The following is a 19,994-nucleotide window of genomic DNA, read 5'->3' as shown; positions in this document are numbered from 1 at the left end:
TTATTCTATCGAGTTTAGCATTGAGCTCTCTATAAATGTTGATGGAACTATAATCTCAACCATGTATTTTGGGTGAAGGGATGTCGATTTTGCTATTCTTTAAATATTTTCAATTAAGTTTTTTTATGCAATTTTCCCATCTTTTTTATATTCAACTTTAAGAAGGGAAATTCTCTTATAGATGTTCTCTTTAAACATTTCTATCATTTTTGCACATTTTTTCTCTGATGCTTTATTTTTTTGCAATAAAGTTGTTCATGCAATTTCCCTTCTTGTATATATTTAAAACTAATCTTAAAGAAGGGATAATTGTTCAATTAAATTGATATTTTGAATAGAGGTAGATAAAAACATAAAAATAAAGCGATTATCAAACGTTTAAAGATTAGCAAAATGTGAATCTTTAAAGAAACTTTTTCTTCTATAAGTTGAATTTTATATAAAAGAAGGGAACATTTCATAAACAAACTCAATTGTCAATTATTCAAAAGTTTTTTTTAGAGATTTTCCCTTCTAAAAGTTGAATTTTAAATAAAAGAAGGGAAAATTTCATAATTACTTATTTGTCAGATATTTAAAGTAAGAAAAAATGTACTTCCCTTATTTAGGTTGATTATTTAAGAAGAGAAAATTGCATAAAAAAAATAATTGCAAAATATTGCAAAAAAAAACAAACTGCAGATCTTTTGAGAGATTTTGCTTTCTTTTAGTTTTAAAATAAAAGAAGAGAAAATTGCTTTAAAAATCTTAATTGCATTTCTTTAAAGCAGAGCAAAATATTCATACATTCTTCAGGTTGAATTCAAAAAAAAAGGGAAAAGGGAAAATAGTATAAAATCTTCGCAATTCGCAATTTTCAGTGTAAGAACGGGCCTTGACCGATCTTATGCACTAGGTTCCCGATGAACACACACTGCCCTTACACCTACATCTCATCTCACCCTTGCTCTGAGTCAGTACGAGCAGCACGCTAGAACACGCTTTGAGTGTTCGTGCCAGGCATGCACACCTTCTTTTCCGGTTACGCATTTTAACTCGGCCGGGGGTGGTACATTACGTAGGGTTTGATGTAAGTATAAGCGCCTAACCATCTATAGTGTGCCTATCAACTTTTATACAGCAAAACTGTTTTATTTTTAGTTTGAATCCAAAACTAGTTGTTATTTTACTGGGTGTTGTTTTTCTCCTGAAATCTTTCCTAGTGTTGAGTCGTGTTTATCTGTTGCTATTTCTTTTGTCGCGGTGTTTTGTTACAATTTTTTGTCCTATGCATGTTATAAAAGTTTACCAAAAATACAATAATAATATTTGTGTTAATCCTTTAACCATTCCATAAATTGAGTAAGGGCTCAAACCTCACTTGTTTGAAAAAAAAGGGTGAAGATTGAGAACAATAGACAGTAAAAGAGAATTTATTTTATAAAAATCAAGTATCAATAGTAAGAGAATGATGAGCGTATTTTGAAGAATAAAAATGAGAAGCTAGATGTATTAGATGTAAAATTAGACAATAGTTAATAAATAGAGATACAAAACAAGCTTAGATTATAGTAATGATAATTTATAGGACAGAGAAAGAATTATTCAAATAAATAAATTCGCAATAAAATCTAAAAAAAAAAAAAAAAAAAAATTAGGCGAATTAAGGAAAAGTATATTTTTAAGGAAAAAAAAAAACAAAACAAAGTTTGTTACAGCAGTATCAATTGATAGAAAAGAGTGGAAAAGCTTTGAGAGATAAGAGAATCAAAAGTTAGTAAAATTAAAATCAAATGTTGGATATTAAATAGAAGAATCAGTGAAGAATTGGGAATCAGAAGAGCAAAATAAAAATAGGAGATAGGTGGTAGCTGAGAATGAAGAGAAGAGAAACCCCGTTGTGCGATGTTTCAGGTACATCCACAGCAGTTGACTCAACATACTGCGAATCAAAACAATACCGTCTACAATATCAAATTACTTCCCTTTCCCACATTGTTGCGCCCCTTTCTTTTAGCCGTCTCGACTCTGACCCGCGGTGGTCAAAGGTTTACGATCCGTTTCCACAGGCCACCAGCTAGGTCATCATGAAAACCAAGCCAACGTGGAGGTAAGAAAATAGGACACTCGCAAGGAACCAGAGCTATACTGTTCTGATCAAGATAATTCGGATGATCTAACAGAACTACGGATGTAGTTAGTTACGCTCCTTCCAGGATGTTCCTTACGTGGACGTCAACCGAAGAGCACGCAACAAGGTCAGTGCCATTGCATGCTCTTAGGTATCAATCCTTGGCCTGCAGGAAAATAGTATAAAATCTTGATTGCAAAATATTTAAAGACTGGCAAAACTGCCATCTCATAGTTAGTTGAATTTAAAATAAAAGAAGGAAAAATATCATACAAAAAATTAGCTGCTGATTTTTTAATATTATTTAGAATCTTTCTAAAAAAATTTTTTAAATAAATTTATGAAAAGATGCATTTTAAAGCTTTATTAACAAATATTCCAAAAAGGGGAAAAATTACATCTATTGAAAGAAAATAGATACATGATATCTATAAAAAATATCTTCTTTTAAAGTAAAATTTTCTGTGTAGAAAATAGGAAAAAAGCTATAAATTATTATACTTTACAGAAAATAAATACTAATTTAATAATACAAAAAAAGATAACAATAATTATGCCAAACGTCCTTGATGGTTTTTGAACGAGTTATGCCAAACGTCCATTATGCCAAATGTCCATTATGCCAAACGTCCTTGATGGTTTTTAAACAAGTTATGCCAAACGTCCATTATGCCAAATGTCCATTATGCCAAACGTCCCTGATGTCTTGGACCAATTATGCCAAACGTCCATTATGCCAAACGTCCTTCTTGAAAACCCGTTATGCCAAATGTCCATTATGCCAAATGGGGTACACCCAAATAAAACGTTACTTAATCCACCTTTAGGTGGTTGGTGCCTTCCTCTTATTTATAGTGATTCCAACCCCCCTAAAATGTCCACATGTATATGGATCTCCCCTAATAAAAATAAGTTATGAGTAAACAAATAGACTACCTACAGACTTTTTGTTAAGATTATACAGACACGACCTTTGAAGAAAATGGCATCCCTCTACACGGCTTTTTCGTGGCGATCAGACCCGACCGGTTGAGGTTATGTGAATTCAGACCATTTTTAAACTGCTTGTAATTTAAGATAGATCAGTCAGATCTTGAGTGGGTCTCGTGGCGCAGGGGTAGCGGCTTCGGCTGCCGATCCCGATGATGCTATGAGACGCGGGTTCGATTCCCGCCTTATCCACTGAGCTTCTATCGGATGGTGAAGTAAAACGTCGGTCCCGGTTTCTCCTGTCTCGTCAGAGGCGCTGGAGCAGAAATCCCACGTTAGAGGAAGGCCATGCCCCGGGGGGCGTAGTGCCAATAGTTTCGTTTTTTTCAGTCAGATCTTGAAAATTCTTACTCCACCTAAAAGGTCTTCTCATATGCTTTCTAAAAATTTATAACATGTGAGGGTTTCATGGAAAAACCACCCATTTTACCATAATTTTAATTTAATATGAAACAGTTTTTTTAACATTACTTTTTTAATACATGATAAAACTGCATGAATTTAAATAGCAACTTAGGGGACGTTAAGACGGATCGATTAAATCCATTCCGGCCAAAATCGGTTGAGCCTGTGACGAGATATTCCAGTGACATTGATTTGGTACACATGTCTACATACAGCCAAACACACATACATTTGCTCAGCTGGTGATTCTGAGTCGATATGTACAAATGAAGGTAGCTCTAGGAGGTCTAATTAAAAAGTTCATTATCCGAGTGATTTTATAGCCTTTCCTCAGTAAGGTGAGGAAGGCAAAAATGGTGAAAAATAGGTTTTTTGATGGTTTTTGTCAATTTCTATGTGACAGACTTGATTTTTCAGTCTCGTAAATAACTTTACCGGAAAGCTCATCCGATTTCCCATAAAAGTGTATTTGACCATTTTTCGATAGAACTCGTTTTTTGATGATTGAAGCTAATTTACTATCTAGGTTACCACCATCAACTGAACTACAACGGAAAAAATATTCTGTTTTCAGTTATGAGCAATGCAATTAGCTTATATCTGAGTCTATGCTTCCAATTAAAATGTGGTCGAAGACAATCTTATGGAAAATTGGACGAGCTTTCCGGTAAAATTATTTACGACACTGAAAAATCATGTCTGTCACATAGAAATTGTCAGAAACCATCAAAACCCAATTTGTTCAACATTTTTATTTTTAAAACCGCTGTAACTTCACAAGGATTGGACTTAGGACAGTGGTCAATACAAAGACTATTATGTAAAATTGTCTGGAGAATCGAATACCGTATTCCGTTTTTGAAAATTTTGACGTTTAGAGCACTTTTCAAAAAAAACCGTTTCAGTAAATAATTTATGCATTTTTTTTGGTAAGTTGCTCAATCCTGCATTTTTCGTGAGTATTTCATGGTCTCACCTTCAAAATTGACCTTTAAACTTAAAAATCAGAAAATTTCATAAAAGTGGCGTGTTTTTTTCTTTCGGTGTATTTTTTTTCGGAAAGCCCGTCAAATTTCCTACAAGTTTGCCTTTCACAACTTTTTGATACGATGCAACGGCTTCGAGATACAGAAATATTTAAATTACGATATACAAAAATATTTAAAACTCTAGCGCCCTTCTCAAATGTCATTATCGAGTAAAACTGGCTCCATCTACACAAAAATGGCTTAAATAAGCGTAGGATAACGATGTCTACAAAGTTTTATTGAAATCGGAGGGGGTCGAGATAAAGTACCTAAAAAATTCCTGTTTTGAGCTGGAATTGCTCGATAACGATTTTTTTTTCGTGATTCGATCATCCGAATTTTTGATTATCCGAAGTGACGTTTTTCCAAGGCCTTCAGATAATCGAGTCAGGACTGTATTCAAGCTTTGATTTGTGAATTTAAACAAGTCCCAAGATTTTAACAAGCATATTGGAAATAGTTTTAATCAACAGCAATTTGTTTATAGATTTTTTCAAATTTTTCGGAGTTCCATCAAATCGAGCGTCAAATTTTACATAAAAGTTCCTTTGACATCAAATTTCAAAGCCATCACCATTTTGAGCTGCAAATAATAGAAAATCGCGTCTTTTTTCGGATGTTCCAAAAATGGAATGCACAGTGGTCCAAAAGGCTGTTTTGACGAACTTAATTAATTAGAGCTAAATGTAAGCATTTTCGTGCTTGGACATGTTCTACAACTGAGCAATTCTCTACGAAATCGGTCTTTTTTCTTCAATTTTAATATTTGTATTTTTTAATCCGACTGAAACTTTTTTGGTGCCTTCGGTATGCCCAAAGAAGCCATTTTGCATCATTAGTTTGTCCAAATAATTTTCCATACAAATTTGGCAGCTGTCCATACAAAAATGATGTATGAAAATTCAAAAATCTGTATCTTTTGAAGGAATTTTTTGATCGATTTGGTGTCTTCGGCAAAGTTGTAGCTATGGATATGGACTACACTGAAAAAAAAATGACACGGTAAAAAAAATTTTGGTGATTTTTTATTTAACTTTTTGTCACTAAAACTTGATTTGCAAAAAAAAACTATTTTTATTTTTTTTTATTTTTTGATATGTTTTAGAGGACATAAAATGCCAACTTTTCAGAAATTTCCAGGTTGTGCAAAAAATCATTGACCGATCATTGAATTTTTGAATCAATACTGATTTTTTCAAAAAATCGAAATTTTGGTCGCAACTTCATTTTTGATGTAAAATTGAATTTGCAATCAAAAGTACTTTAGTGAAATTTTGATAAAGTGCACCGTTTTCAAGTTATAGCCATTTTATGTAACTTTTTCGAAATAGTCGCAGTTTTTCATGTTTGTCCACTTTTGAAAAATATTTTTGAAAAGCTGAGAAAATTCTCTATATTTTGCCTATCGGACTTCGTTGATACGACCTTTAGTTGCTGAGATATTGCAATGCAAAGGTTTAAAAACAGGAAAATTGATGTTTTCTAAGTCTCACCCAAACAACCCACCATTTTTTAATGTCGATATCTCAGCAACTAATGGTCCGATTTTCAATGTTAAAATATGAAACATTTGTGAAATTTTCCGATCTTTTCAAAAAAAATATTTTCGAAATTTTCAAATCAAGACTAACATTTTAAAAGGGCGTAATATTCAATGTTTGGCCTTTTTGAAATGTTAGTCTTGATTTGAAAATTTTGAAAATATTGTTTTCGAAAAGATCGGAAAATTTCACAAATGTTTCATATTTTAACATTGAAAATCGGACCATTAGTTGCTGAGATATCGACATTGAAAAATGGTGGGCTGTTTGGGTGAGACTTAGAAAACATCAATTTTCCTGTTTTTAAACCTTTGCATTGCAATATCTCAGCAACTAAAGGTCGTATCAACAAAGTCCGATAGGCAAAATATAGAGAATTTTCTCAGCTTTTCAAAAATATTTTTTTCAAAAGTGGACAAACATGTGCACTAATTTAAAAAAATGAAAAACTGCGACTATTTCGAAAAAAGTTACATAAAAATGGCTATAACTTGAAAACGGTGCACTTTATCAAAATTTCACTAAAGTACTTTTTGATTGCAAATTCAATTTTACATCAAAAAATGAAGTTGAAAAATTTTTGCGACCAAAATTTCGATTTTTTGAAAAAATCAGTATTGATTCAAAAATTCAATGATCGGTCAATGATTTTTTGCACAACCTGGAAATTTCTGAAAAGTTGGCATTTTATGTCCTCTAAAACATATCAAAAAATAAAAAAAATTAAAAACAGTATTTTTTTGCAAATCAAGTTTTAGTGTTAAAAAGTTAAATAAAAAAATCACCAAATTTTTTTTACCGTGTATTATTTTTTTCCAGTGTAGTCCGTATCCATACCTACAACTTTGCCGAAGACACCAAATCGATCAAAAAATTCCTTCAAAAGATACAGATTTTTGAATTTTCAAACATCATTTTTGTATGGACAGCTGAAAAATTTGTATGGAAAATTATATGGACAAACTAATGATGCAAAATGGCTTCTTTTGGCATACCGAAGGCACCAAAAAAGTTTCAGTCGGATTAAAAAATACAAAAAAAAATCGAATGACCGAAATCCTAGAGAACTGCTCAACTTTGTTCAGCGGTGTCATGGCCTAGTTTCGGTGAAATTTGTTTTTCAAAATACTCATCACAGCAAGCTATGGAATTTCTTACTTTTGACAGTTAAGAGAGAGAGAGAGCTTCGGTGTTTTCGGCAAAGTTGTAGGGCAGAAAATTTCCAAAATTTATTTGAAAAAAAACTGCAACTTTGAATTACGAGAATCTTGAAAAGTGTTGACACTTACCTTCTTCAAGCTGTTCACCGCCGCTGGCGCCGCTGCCTCATCCACCTTCTCCTCCGTCACCCCATCCATCTCCCCAGTCACTTCCGTCACCGCCGCCGTCGCCGTTGGCTCTGCCACATCCGGCGCGGCATCGAGAGCCACTCCCGCCGCACTCGTTGGAACACTGCTGATATCACCGTTGGAACTGTTGCTGTTGCTTTCGGCAGTACAGTTTTGCCTCACCACTTCTTCTGCTTCCTCCTCTTCCGGACTGGCTTCCACCGTGGACGTCGACGTGATGGCCGGTTCCGCCGTACCCGCATCCAGGCCTAACCTTTTGGACGTCTCCAGCTCGTCGTCGACCACGTTCTCCAGAGATTCAACCGCGGGACTACAGCTGTCGTCCTTGGCTGGGGTGACTTCGTAGTCGTCCGTGGCGGGTGCTTCTTCGTCGTGTGAGTTGACCGCCGACGGCGGCGGTGACTGGGATCGATCCTCGTCGTCGTCGCCGTTGACGCCGAAAAGAGCGAGGTCGTTTCCGTTGTTGCCGTCGTCGTCAGCTCGTCCGACGGAGTGACGCTCGAGGAGGGGGAGGAGGAGGACGTAAGATTTAGGTTGGCCTCGGAAGCTTCGAGCAGTTCTTGCTGCTGCTGGAGGGCCTCGTGGATGGACGTAACGGCCACCTCGCCAACGGACGACGAAGCGGACGACGTGCTGCTGCTGCTGGAGGTCGCGGTGTTGATGCTAGTACTGTTGTTGCTGTTAAGGTCCGTGCTGATACTGTCCGCCGAGTTGTTGTTGTTGTTCAGCTGGGAGAGATGGTGCGGCGGCGACGACGACGGCGAGGTGGTCGTAATGCTGCTGGCGTTGTTGTTGTTGTTGTTGGTACTACTGCTAGTGCTGCTGCTGGTGCTACTACTACTGTACTTGGGGCCGTTCACTGAGGTGGCTGCGGCGGAAGGCGGCGGGGAGGTCGAGTCCGACGATTTCTTGTCGAAGATTTTACCTGGTAGGAGAGAAAGTTTTGGTTATTTTGATGAAGGCAAATGAATTTTAATATTTTTTTGTCAGACGAATTTACTTACACGCCTTCAATAAATAGACTTGAAATCTTGAAATATTCTTGAATAACTTTATTTATGGGGAGACCCCGTAACCAGAACAGCTGTATTAATTTATTAGCATAGGTGAAACGGCGCTTCATCTAAATTTTGGATTGCTACCCTGCATAGAGCTCTAAGACGAAGTTCTTAGTCAAAGAACATTCTCACGATCTCACGACGAGATCGAGCGGTCCACCAAAGCGATCTCCATTCCCTGCTGGATCGGCGGTCAAGCTTTCAACATCACAAACAAGGTTAAGTGCATTATCCGGCCGATGTCGACCTCGATTTTGCGAAGGCCTTGAAACGGCCCCTCCCCCGTACCACAAAAAGTTTTAATTTTGCAGGAAATTTTGTTGTCGTAAAATTTTTTATTTTTATTTTTCTGAACTTAGGATTGCAAAACAACAGAACTAGTGAAAAATGCATTTTAAAATACTTATGGCATTCAAATGTTGAGACTAGGGTTTGTTATTTAAATTTTAATATTTTTGTTTTTTTTTTTATTCATAAATTTTCTGACAGAAAAATTAAAAAAAAAATCAGAGATTTAGAAATTTTGAAAGAATTAAAAAAAAAGTGCATTCAAAAATCACGAAATTAAAAAAATATCAAATTGTTAATCATAACTTCATCTATACTTTTTTCAAGAGATCCTAAGTAAATAGAGATCCTATAGTAAATATGGCGCCTTGGTTGTTTTGAAAAATTAATCTAAGAATACTCAACCAATAAAAAATCCAAAAATTATAAAAAAAAAAATTTAACCCCTTCTCGCCAAAAGGTAAATCAAGATTTTGTACTAATGAAATTATGAAATAAGGAAATTAGGATGTTAGGAAATTAAGAAATTGGGAATCTTGGTAATTAGGAAATTAAGAAATAAAGAAATTAGGAAATTATGTAATAATGAAATAAAGAAATTAGGAAATAAGGAAATTTGGATGTTAACAAATTGAGATATTTAGGAAATTAGAAAATTAAGAAATTGAGCTTATATCTCCTGAAAATCAGAAAATTATGAAATTAGGAAGTTAGGAAATTTGGTAATTAGGAATTTTGAATATAAGGAAATTAGCAAATTAAGAAATTAGGATATTAGGAAATAATGATGTTAGGAAATTTGGACATTTGGTAATTAGGAAGTCAGAAAATTTGGCAATTAGGAAATTCGGATGTTAGGAAATAATAAAATTTGGATGTTAGGAAATTGAGAAATTTAGGAAATTTTAAAATTAGGAAATTTGAAAATTAGGAAATTAGGAAGATAGAAAATTTGGTAGAAAGGAAATTTTGTTATTAGGAAATAAGGAAATTAGAAAATTAGGAAATTTAGTAATTGGGAAATTACGGTATTAAGAAATTGGCAATATGGTAATTGAAATATACGGAATTTAGGAAATAAGAAAATTGAGAAATTAGGAAGTTAGGATATAAGGAAATTTAAAAATGAGGAAATTAGGAGGAAATTAATTTGGAAACTAGGAAATTATAAAATAAGGCTGGTACATAAGTTTAAAAGTTTTTCTAAAATTCTTAAATTTTAAAATTCGTAAATTCTTAACTTCTTTAATTCTCTAATTATTTACTTCTTTAATTCTTTAATTCTTAAATTTTTAAATTCTTAAATTTTTAAATTCTTAAATTTTTAAATTCTTAAATTCTAAAATTTCTTAACTCCACATTTTTTATTCTGGAATTTAGACTTTTTTTTTTTGAATATTTGAAAAATTTGAGATTTTGAATTTTAGAATTTCGGGTTTTTCGTAAATATGTGTTTTCGAATTTCTATATTTCAGATTTTTTAAACCTTTGAAATTTTGACTTAAAATTTCTGAAATTTTTCAGGTTTTGAATTTTGAATTTTTTGAGCTATTGAATTCTTTAATCTCGACTTTAATATACTTTTTTTTCAATCCTCCATATTTTTTTGAATTAATTCGTTAAATTGTTTGAATAAAGATTTTAAAAATGGTTGGAATTTCCTTCATTTTTGTTTTTTGATATTTGAAATTTCGGATTTTTTTCCATATTTTCAAATTTGTATTTTTGAATCATTTGTATTGTCGAATATTAGATTGTTATTGAATTTTTCAATCGAATCTAATCTTACACAAACGCAGCCAGTCCGATGAAAGCATGCTGGAAAGTCTTGTGATTCCCTTCCCTACTAACCCCGAGTAGGCCGCGGGTAATCGGCTCCTCTCCCACTAACATTTACACACATGATCCTCTGTAATTACTCTTAGCATTAACGTGAAGACTTCCATCATTGCCATGATTTTTCGTTAAAAGATATAAATTTTGCGTAGCTTTCAATTTTGACAAAATTCCTTCTACAAGTTGTTTAGAATAGTGCCCTACAGACACATGCTGATTCCTTTTGGTAACGATCATCCCATTCCTAGCAAAGTTATGGAAATCGTCATTAATCAATGATTGCCAACTAGGACGTCAATGATTGTACCACAAAATTATATAATTTTTCAAACGCATTTCTGGAGTTTTTTTTTTAAAAAGGTCCAATAAACCAAATTTTCATTTTTTGCTTTTTGGGTGTTTTTAATACCCCTGACTCAAGGCGGTTTCAAATACACCCAAAACGCAAAAACTGGAAAATTTGGTTTATTGGACCTTTTCAAAAAAAAACTCCAGATTTGATTTAGACCAAAAATTCTTTCAGTGGCTTCAAGAAGGCAACAACCGGCACATGCTGATTCCTTTTGATGAAGAAATTCGTTAAATTGAATTTAATACAGAATATTTTATAGTGATGATCAATTTTCTTCGAAAATGATCAACGGCTTCACCTTAAGAACAATGTAATTTCAAAAGCCAACTCGGTCCTAACCAGGTCCCAGTACCGAAAAGGACCTAATAAAAATAATTTTATGAAAAAAGTCTTGTGATTAGATTACGCCCCAATGAACTGCAAAAAATAAAGCGGCCAGCCCTATTGCGTTGTGTTTACCGCAAAGAGGATTCTGTGAACGGATCACATTTCACAGAATCTACAGGGGAGGAAGGATGCGTGGACATACCGTACCAAACGCTCCGAAATAGTTGTGGTTGGGTGTGTAAGTGTAAATTTGGCAAATAATTATATTAAAAGGCGAGTTCGTGGAATGGAGAAATGGGGATTGGGAAAATTGATGATGGAGAAGGGATAGGAAGGATAGTTCATTGATTCAATAGTATATGATTCATATTGGTATGGTAAGTATGTAAAAAATCAGCAAAAAATTATGGAAAGATCTCACCAAAATATGGATATTTTAAATAAGCAGCTTCAATCTTCATTTTCCTGCAATCGGAATTGGACACAGCCTGACGGCGTGACAATCGTCACCTCCTCTTGGTTCTTGATAGTTTTCCGTCGACGAACCACATCGAATAGAATCTGCTTCCATTTAGGGGCTGTTTAAGTGAAGGGAAAGGCTCTGCAGGATGCAAACTGCTTCTGGCTTTGCCGGAAGGGAATCTTCACCGTTCCGCCATACGCCAAAAGTTCACGGAGAGCTTCACTTTTGTCTTCAGCCACATAAAGGTCCTCTTGCAGAATAAAGTCATCCGAAGAACAAATCCGAAACCATTGTAGAATTTTGTAAAAATTGGCCAAAAGATGCGAGAAACAACTTGAAAATACCGAAAAATTTTACGTCCAGACTCGCCCATGGCTACTTTGATCCTTGCTTCGATCTTAGATTATTATTCAAATTTTCAGTAAGAAAATAGATATTTGTATGATTATTGTCAAGTTTATTTCACTCCGTTTTATTTCATTTCGGTCCCGCCAGGGTGGATTAATCGGACAGGTTGCTGGTTGGTATTTTTTAATATTTCAAATTAAGTTCGAAATTTTAGAATTTCCAATTTTAGATTTTAAATTTGTTAGATTTTTAGAAATTTTATTTTATAATTTCCATTTTCCAAGTGTTTTAGTACAATAATTTAGGCTGCTAATATTTTTCAAATACTTTGTAAAATATTTGAATGCGAGCAATTTTACCCAAATAGAAAATCGGTTGCATGTATTTTTTCTTTGCATATGGAGTCAGTCGCACCTGAGAATGACATTTGAGAAGGGCGTTAGTCATTTAAATATTTTTTTATATCGTTGTTTAACTATTTCTGTAACTTGAAGCCGTCGCATCTTATCAGAAAGAAGTCAAAGGCAATCTTGTAGGAAATTGGACGCGCTTTCTGAAAAATAGACAGAAAGAAAAAAAAATATGCCACTTCTATAAACTTGTCGGATTTCAATTTTAAAGAATTTGAAGGTGAAGGCACGATTTTTTTTCGGGCGAAGCTTTTTTTTTTAAATAGCTTAAGATAAAGCATTAAGAAAAATGCAGGATGGTATCGTTTTCTAAACAAAAAATGTTGATAAAACACAAAGGTTTTGACTATTTTTTGTTTTTTTTTGCATTTTTTTTTATTTTTCAGTCTCGTAAATATTTTTACTGAAAAGCTCTCCAATCCCATTTCCCATAAGTTCCCTTAAAAAATAGGAATTAAAAAGCTAACATTTTTTTTGAATCAATGAACATTATCGATTTAAAAACTCTTTTTTAAAAATGTGAACCATCAAGTACTTGTAAATATGTTTATGGAATAGTTGTTTTTTTTCGTTTTCTCCTTTCTTGAGAGTATTTTTTGAAATGACGAATTTTACAAAAGCATTAGATTCATTGAAAAAATTAAGACAGAAAAAAGTGTTATTCAAATTATTTTTAACCTTTTTTTGATCTATTCGGATTTCCCTTTTCATATAGTATGTATATTTATTCAGTCAGATTATTTTTTATTGTCCAATCACAATCTATAATTATTTCAACAGTGATTTCAAATGTAGAAGGTCCTACATTTACACGTTCACACAAATCATAACTTGCAAAGTTTGCCATCAGCTTGAACTGACTCACAGTAAAATAAAAGATCTCAAAAAGCAACTCTGAATCAATCCTCTCCGATTGCAGTCAATCAAAAAAGACATAATTAGATAAGCTCAAACACCATTTAAAAAAAAAAAATCTTAAATTAAAACTTACGGGTTTACCAATTCGAAGAGTCCAACGGCGATGCCTTCAAGTCTTCAACCTTCAACCAGTCTTCTCTCTTTAGCCTTTCGGGAGTCAAAATGCAACGCGAATCACATAGGTAATCTCAAGAATTCAGTTTATTGATGTCAGCAGCCTTGATCTCTTTGAAAAGTTATCCACCACGAAATACACACGCACACATATAAATTATCTGAACTGAACCGGCGTTCGGTCATGGATAGCTTCACCTCGCTCTCCCCCTGAACAAAAGGTTTACTAAAATAGCGCCCTAACCGCGCTAACTTCTACCCCACCAGCCTATTTCTATCACTCCCCACAGTCCATTCCACCACCCAAACCGCCGTCGCCCTTCCCCGACGAAAGCGAGGACGAGGACGCAATCCGGCGCAGCCCGGGCATCGAGTCCCGTTTGCGCTTCTTGCCACCACCGCAGACACCACCAGCAACTAAATTGCTGTGATGATTTCGCTCACCTAGGCTAGTGTCCAGTTCCGGCGAGCCGGCCTTGTTGTTGCTGTTGCTGTCGGCAAAGTCTTCCTCCTCGTTGAACCAGATTTCCTCCTCCTCGTCGAGCTGGCGCTGGTCCCGCCGGTACCGGCTGCTGTTGCGCAGGATCGAGGGCACGCTGCAACGGGGAAGGAGTGAGATTTTGTTTGAAGATTCCAAGGTTTGAAGACTGCTTACCTGTCCAGGCCGCCGCCGCCGCCCTTCTCCTTCTCCTTGAGCCGGTCCTGCTGCTGGTCGTACTTGTTCTTGAGCGTCTTGAACGTCTGCACGTACTGGACGTCGTCAAAGAACTTGCCAAAGTTCTCCACAAAGTACGTGTACAGCGACTTGATGTCCTCGATCTTGATGAACTCGAACAGCTCGAGGATGGCGGACTCGAGCAGGTTGTAGCGACCGTTGTTCCGGATGAACGCATCCACGACCGGCGCGAACAGGTTGCCCTTGACGATGTGCCTGCAGGGAGGGTGAGAATGAGATGCGAGTTGGTTGAGAGAGAGAGAGACTCGCCTGTTGTAAAGTCGTCCTTGAGCGCGATGATCTTCCGGAGAAACCGGAGCGCGCCCAGAACCAGGAACGTGTGGGTGCTCTTCATCAGGACCAGTATCCGCCGCAGCAGGTCCTTGTTGATGATGCAGTTCTTGATGTGGTAGGTGTGGTGCTCGACGCAGAACGACAGCAGCTCCAGCACCAGCCCGAGCAGCTGCACCGTGTGGTAGTCCTCGTTGGCGGGCTTGTCCGTGAGGGTGTTCAGCAGCAGGGGGGCTGTCGAGAGTACCGAGAAATTGGAGAGTTTAAGGTCCGGGCACGATTAAGCTAGAGAGACTTTACTCACCAGTTAGCGTTTGTATGCTGTGCTTGTAGAAGAAGTTGAGAAAGTCCGACTTCTCCGACTTGTTGACCGAGCTGAGCATGTTCTCCGGGTCGAGCAGTATCCGCAGCACGCCCATCAGCTGCACCGCCCCGCCCAGCTCCGGCTCCGAGTCCGAAAGCATCTGCTCGATCGCGATGTTGATCAGCGTTTGATCCTGTTTAAAGTCATAAAAGTAAGTACAAGCAGTTTGAAGACCCGCACCCCGCTTACCTCATCCGTGTCCGAGTTGTTGTACTGCTGCAGCGTGTAGTCGCGCACGATCGACGGCGAGTACTCGACGATCGTCGTCAGGATGTCGATCGAGGCCGCCTTCGTCTTCTTGTCGTTGATGGCGAGCGTAATCTCCAGCGCCGGCAGGATCCCGAGGCTGATGAGCGTCTTGTAGAACGTTTCCTTGCTCTGCGGCTGCAGATACTGGGCAAAGTTGCAAAACTCCTTCAGAAAGAGGATGATGTCGCGCCGCTTGGCGTCCGACGTGGTCGGATCGGTCAGCAGCGTAAACAGGTCGTCCAGGAACTTTTCGTCCTCCTGGATGAGCGTGACTATTTCGACCTTGTTGAAGAAGATGAACGACGACAGCGTGTTCAGCATGTTGTCCTCGAAGACCGACGGCGTTGGCAGCACAATGTCCTGGATGTACTGCACCCGGTACGTCTGGTGGATCTTCGCCAGCAGGTCACCGTTCCGGATCGGAATCGCTTCCCGAAACTTGGCCAGCTGCTTCAAATACTGCCGGTGCTGCTTGGGCGGATTCCCCGTCGGATCGTACTCCAGGCAACCCACCACGTCGAAGATCGTGTCCTCGGCGAACATAATCTCAAACAGCGCGTTCTTGTTCAACAGGAAGATGTTCTTGAAGATCTCGTACAGATAGTGCAGCCCCTCGTGGTTCTCCAGATCCTCGCAAATGTGAAACAAGCTCAGCAGCTTCTTGATGTAGTTCTCACTCTCGATCGCCTGCGCCAGCTTGTCCTTGCGGATCTGCGACGTCAGCCCGTTCGCGATCGCCTCCGAGATGTCCTCTAACCGGGACAGCTCGCACGGCGGCAGTTCGATGGGCGGGGCCGAGTCCGACATGTCCTCGAACCGCTCGTCCTCGGACTCCTCCACCACGTCCTGCGTAATCTCCACCGACGGGTCTTTGCCCTGGACCTGGCAAATCTTCTCCCATATTTCGTCGCAGCCGGCCTTCTCCTGAAAGCTGAGCGCCAGGTCGAAGTTGTCGCCCTCGCTCCACACGATCAGCGTGTCCTGCTGTTTATGGTAGATCGTGTCCGGGTGGATCTTGCTCTCCAGCAGCATCGAGCCGTCGTTCTCGGCGTGCACCAGCAGGGAGACACCTGAAATACGAAAAGAAAGCAATGATGAACACACTGAACAAAGATAGCTAAAAAATTAACTATAATTTCAAGAAAAACGGCTCTACCAATAATTCCTGTCCGAATCTGATTACTAAATGGAACAGTTTTAGCTCCCAGATCATGACTAAAAACCTAGGATCGTCAACTTGTATGTGTCCAGTCTGATGAGTACTAAATCGATGCCATCCTTCCTAGCTGCCTTGCCTCTAGATTGCGTCCTTGAATTTTACTGCTCGAACAACCCCCGGGTCATGAGCTGTCTCCAGATGCGCTGCCATCAAACGCTGTTGTTGTTGTCCGACGTCACTAACGACCCGAAGTACACAAACTCCTCCACAACCTCGAACTGGTCGCCGTCGATCGTCACGCTCGGTCCTATGCGAGCCCTAAGGGACTCGGTTTCTCCTGCCATCAGTTACTTTAATCCAACTTAATCCGCTTCCCGCTTCGAATCGGTGTACCTCCTGGCCACTTCCTCGAACGTTCTGCCAACAATGTCCATGTCGTCGGCATAGCAGATGAGCTGGCTGGACCGGTTGATAATCGTGCCGTATTAAAGCAAGCCCGCCTCATGACACCTTCAAGCCCACTGTTGAAACAGAGGCCGGGGATATCGTAGCAGTACCACTATTCTAATCAGCTTCCCGGCAAAGCCGTTCTCGTACATGATCTTCCATAGCTTTTCAAGTGGGACGCGGCATTGAAATTGATGAACAGCGTCGGGATCTGCAACTCGCGACCCCTCTTACTCCCTCTTTCCACTCCTCCGGTAGCTGTTCCGTGTCCCAGATCTTGACTATCAGCCGGTACAGACAGGTGGCCAACTATCTTTGCTAGCTGCTTATCCCACCGGCAGTCGCGTACGTGTACTTTGAACACAGTTTGTAAGGGCACTTGTAAGAAAGGCGAAAACACGCGACTTCCCGAAGGTTATTGATGGCATCTTTAACTTCCACTGGCACATTTCGGCACACCGTGAAGCCTTTTTGGGATTGACTGAGCTTCTTGTAGAACCTGCGCGTTTCGTTGGAGCTGTTCCTTGGTTCTGTGCAGAAGCGTCGCTTGGAATGGTTGAAAATACCAAGCGGCGCTTCTTATCCGGGAAAAGATGGGTTTGCTGACATTCCTCGTCGAAGTCGGTCCACGTTCCTGATGGCGCTCGGTACCGCTGCGTTGATGGCTGCTTCCAAACGGCTCCAGCAGGCCTCCAGAAGGGCTTCAGCGAGCTCACCAACGACCTCATGGTCCTAAAACCGCTCCAGATTATACCGCCGCGGGCGACGGTCCCGAAGATGTTTCGGGAAGTTGTAAAATCGATGAGTCGTAGGCCGTTCCCGTTAGTACTCTGGTGAGCGCTGAACCTCCCAAAAACCCGGTCTGAACTCCATCTTGAGCGCTTAAGTCGTCGATGACAATCTTGACGTCGTGTTTTGGACACTTCCTATACTCGCGGTCAAGAAGCTCGTAGAGGTTTGAGACCGCGAACCCGCAATTCGTTGAGTCGAAGTTGAGAGACTTGCAGTTCCCCGTTCCGAGTTTCCAATCCCTGGATTCCCGCAAATCGGATCAGCGATTGGATCGGCTCACGTCTGGAGCTTTCTGCACTTGAGTTTTACGGCGGATTCGTGTAGCCATCACCAACTCCCTGTCTCGTCGGAGGACCTTCCTGCCAGAACTGTTTAGAGTCCTACACTGACACTGGGACGTTGAATCATCTGGATGCTCGGATGATTCTTCATGTGGGCAATGTACGTTGAGCATGTGATAGTTGGAGAAACGGCATCTAATCCTCAATCTACACATCCGGTCGTTGATCGCCTCATAATCCTTCACACGAAACCCGACACATTGATGTCCGATGTTCAGCTCGAGCACGAATAAGTTGATACCTAGCAAAATAAAACCAAACCAAAGTTATCAAAAACCGCACCCCCACACTCACCTTTAACCCGATCGACGTAGCTGGACGTGACGTGGCCGGTGCCCCGATCGTCCCACTGCCGGTCTGCGTTCAGTGCGTACAGCTTGACGCGTCGCCTCGTGTCGGTTGTCATTGTGGCGGGACTGTTGTTGACGTTGCTGCTGCCGGTACTGTCTTGCTGAACCTGGTCCTGTTGCTGCTGCTGCTGAGGTCGGCCGTTTCCGGCGCCGCAGCCACTAGTCGACGGTTGCTGCTGGTGTTGCAGCTCGCTGTCACTTCCAGCACTGTCGGAACCGCTGCCGCTCGAGCTGCTGCCAGAGGAAGTGGTGTCCGCCGCCGTCGACGCCGTCGCTGCCGGATGGTAACGGTGGTGATGGTGCCGGTGGTGGTGCTGATGCTGGTGGTTGTGGTGATGATGATGGTGGCCAGAGGAACTCTTCTTCTTTCTCTTTTTTAGAATTTTGTAGCGCACCGGGTCTACGTGCTGCTCAATTTTTACACAATTACGGAATCACTGCACCAGGAAACGGGAGCCGGAGTTTTTCTTTTCTCTTTTCTTAACGGGGGGGATGACACTCGCGACGAGATTGGAAGGGCTACTCGATGAGAATGAGGGGAGGGGAACTACGGTGTGTAGATACACTATTATTTACACTTGAGATCGGTTCGCTGAACGGAGTTGATCGAGAATCTGCAAAGAGAGAAGAAAGGAAAAAGAGTTAGTTTTGACGGCTTTTCCTTATGTCTTAATGACCTAAACCAAAACAATCCCTCAGTTCGAGGCAAACCACCTAATCTATCAACGCTGACCGCATCCATCTTGCTTACGAATCTGATACAGACACAGATAATCAACCCCCACCACCCCATCCCTGCTTGACTTAATCCAACTTTAGAAGAAAAAAAAAAGAAAAATAAACAAAAAAAAAAAGAAAGTTGAATTCGCGAAATTTACGGCGGAGAGTACACTCCGTACTACTCCGCGCGACCTTCTTCCGTAGTCGTCGTGTGAGTCTCTCGCGCGAAAATCTGGAACCCACACACCAGCAGGGCCCTGTGTAACCCTGTGTAGCAGTGGTAGTGTGCAAAACGGGTAAGACAGGTTCCCCGCTGCTCTCTGTCAAGTCAAGCGCCATAAAGCATTCTGCATCGAGCGGTGGAATCCAAAGTCGCCGTCAGACGGAGAGGCGTGGAAGTGGCGCTTTGGAAGCTTCTTCTTCCTCTTCGTAATGGGGAGTAATTTCAACTTGTTCAAAATCAAATTGTTCGCTCTACAGCCTTGCCTTGGCGTTCTCGATGCCGAGATCCGTACTCGAAACTAGGTGTCCAAACCTTCGATTGTTGAGGCAATTGCAAGCCTTTTTTACAACCAAGCTTCCATCCACCCCGGAATTCGAACTGTTACAAACCTTTGGATTGACTCTACCGAGACAGGAACCAGGGAGACGACCTGCACTTATCATAACAGTGTCCTCGCGTTCCCATGATCATTACCGACGCCGTCTACGTCCAGCGGTAGAGTCACTTGGATGGGAAAGTTAGTCCGATACTTGAGTGATAGAGACCGCCCAATCGACTGCAGCTACTACAAAGTATCACATGAGTTTTAATGGGGTTAGCTGAAATGTTTCGTCGTCGAGCCTACCGATAGACACTGCTCGAGGTCAACTCTAATCACTTGAAAAAAGGGCGCAAAAACACGATTAATGCAAGCAAACCGCGTGGCTTCGCTGCTCGCAATCGACCGAAGCAGAAACATAATTCTCGTTAATCACTCAAACGCCGAAAAACAGGACCGATCATGCCAAGCAACCGCATGATCCCGC

General features: G+C 39.8%; 1 protein-coding gene across 1 annotated transcript in view; it reads right to left on the bottom strand.

Moving 5' to 3' along the window:
• Positions 1-7,529: 7,529 nt before the first annotated feature.
• Positions 7,530-19,994, bottom strand: part of LOC6038063 (serine/threonine-protein phosphatase 4 regulatory subunit 3) — a 36,411-nt gene continuing 23,946 nt past the window's right edge. Inside the window, exons 2-8 of the mRNA XM_038249861.1 lie at positions 18,190-18,859; positions 15,097-16,226; positions 14,848-15,040; positions 14,519-14,777; positions 14,193-14,468; positions 13,982-14,133; positions 7,530-8,348 (exon numbers count right to left, since the gene is read on the bottom strand). Of these exons, the coding sequence (XP_038105789.1) occupies positions 7,672-8,348; positions 13,982-14,133; positions 14,193-14,468; positions 14,519-14,777; positions 14,848-15,040; positions 15,097-16,226; positions 18,190-18,301 (2,799 nt within the window). The 5' untranslated portion in view covers positions 18,302-18,859 and the 3' untranslated portion in view covers positions 7,530-7,671. The remainder of the gene's footprint in view (positions 8,349-13,981; positions 14,134-14,192; positions 14,469-14,518; positions 14,778-14,847; positions 15,041-15,096; positions 16,227-18,189; positions 18,860-19,994) is intronic.

This window comes from Culex quinquefasciatus, chromosome 1, assembly GCF_015732765.1.
Source record: "Culex quinquefasciatus strain JHB chromosome 1, VPISU_Cqui_1.0_pri_paternal, whole genome shotgun sequence".
NCBI classification, from domain to species: domain Eukaryota; kingdom Metazoa; phylum Arthropoda; class Insecta; order Diptera; family Culicidae; genus Culex; species Culex quinquefasciatus.
The sequence above is the reverse complement of the archived record's forward strand: the minus strand, read 5'-3'. Positions and strand labels throughout refer to the sequence as shown.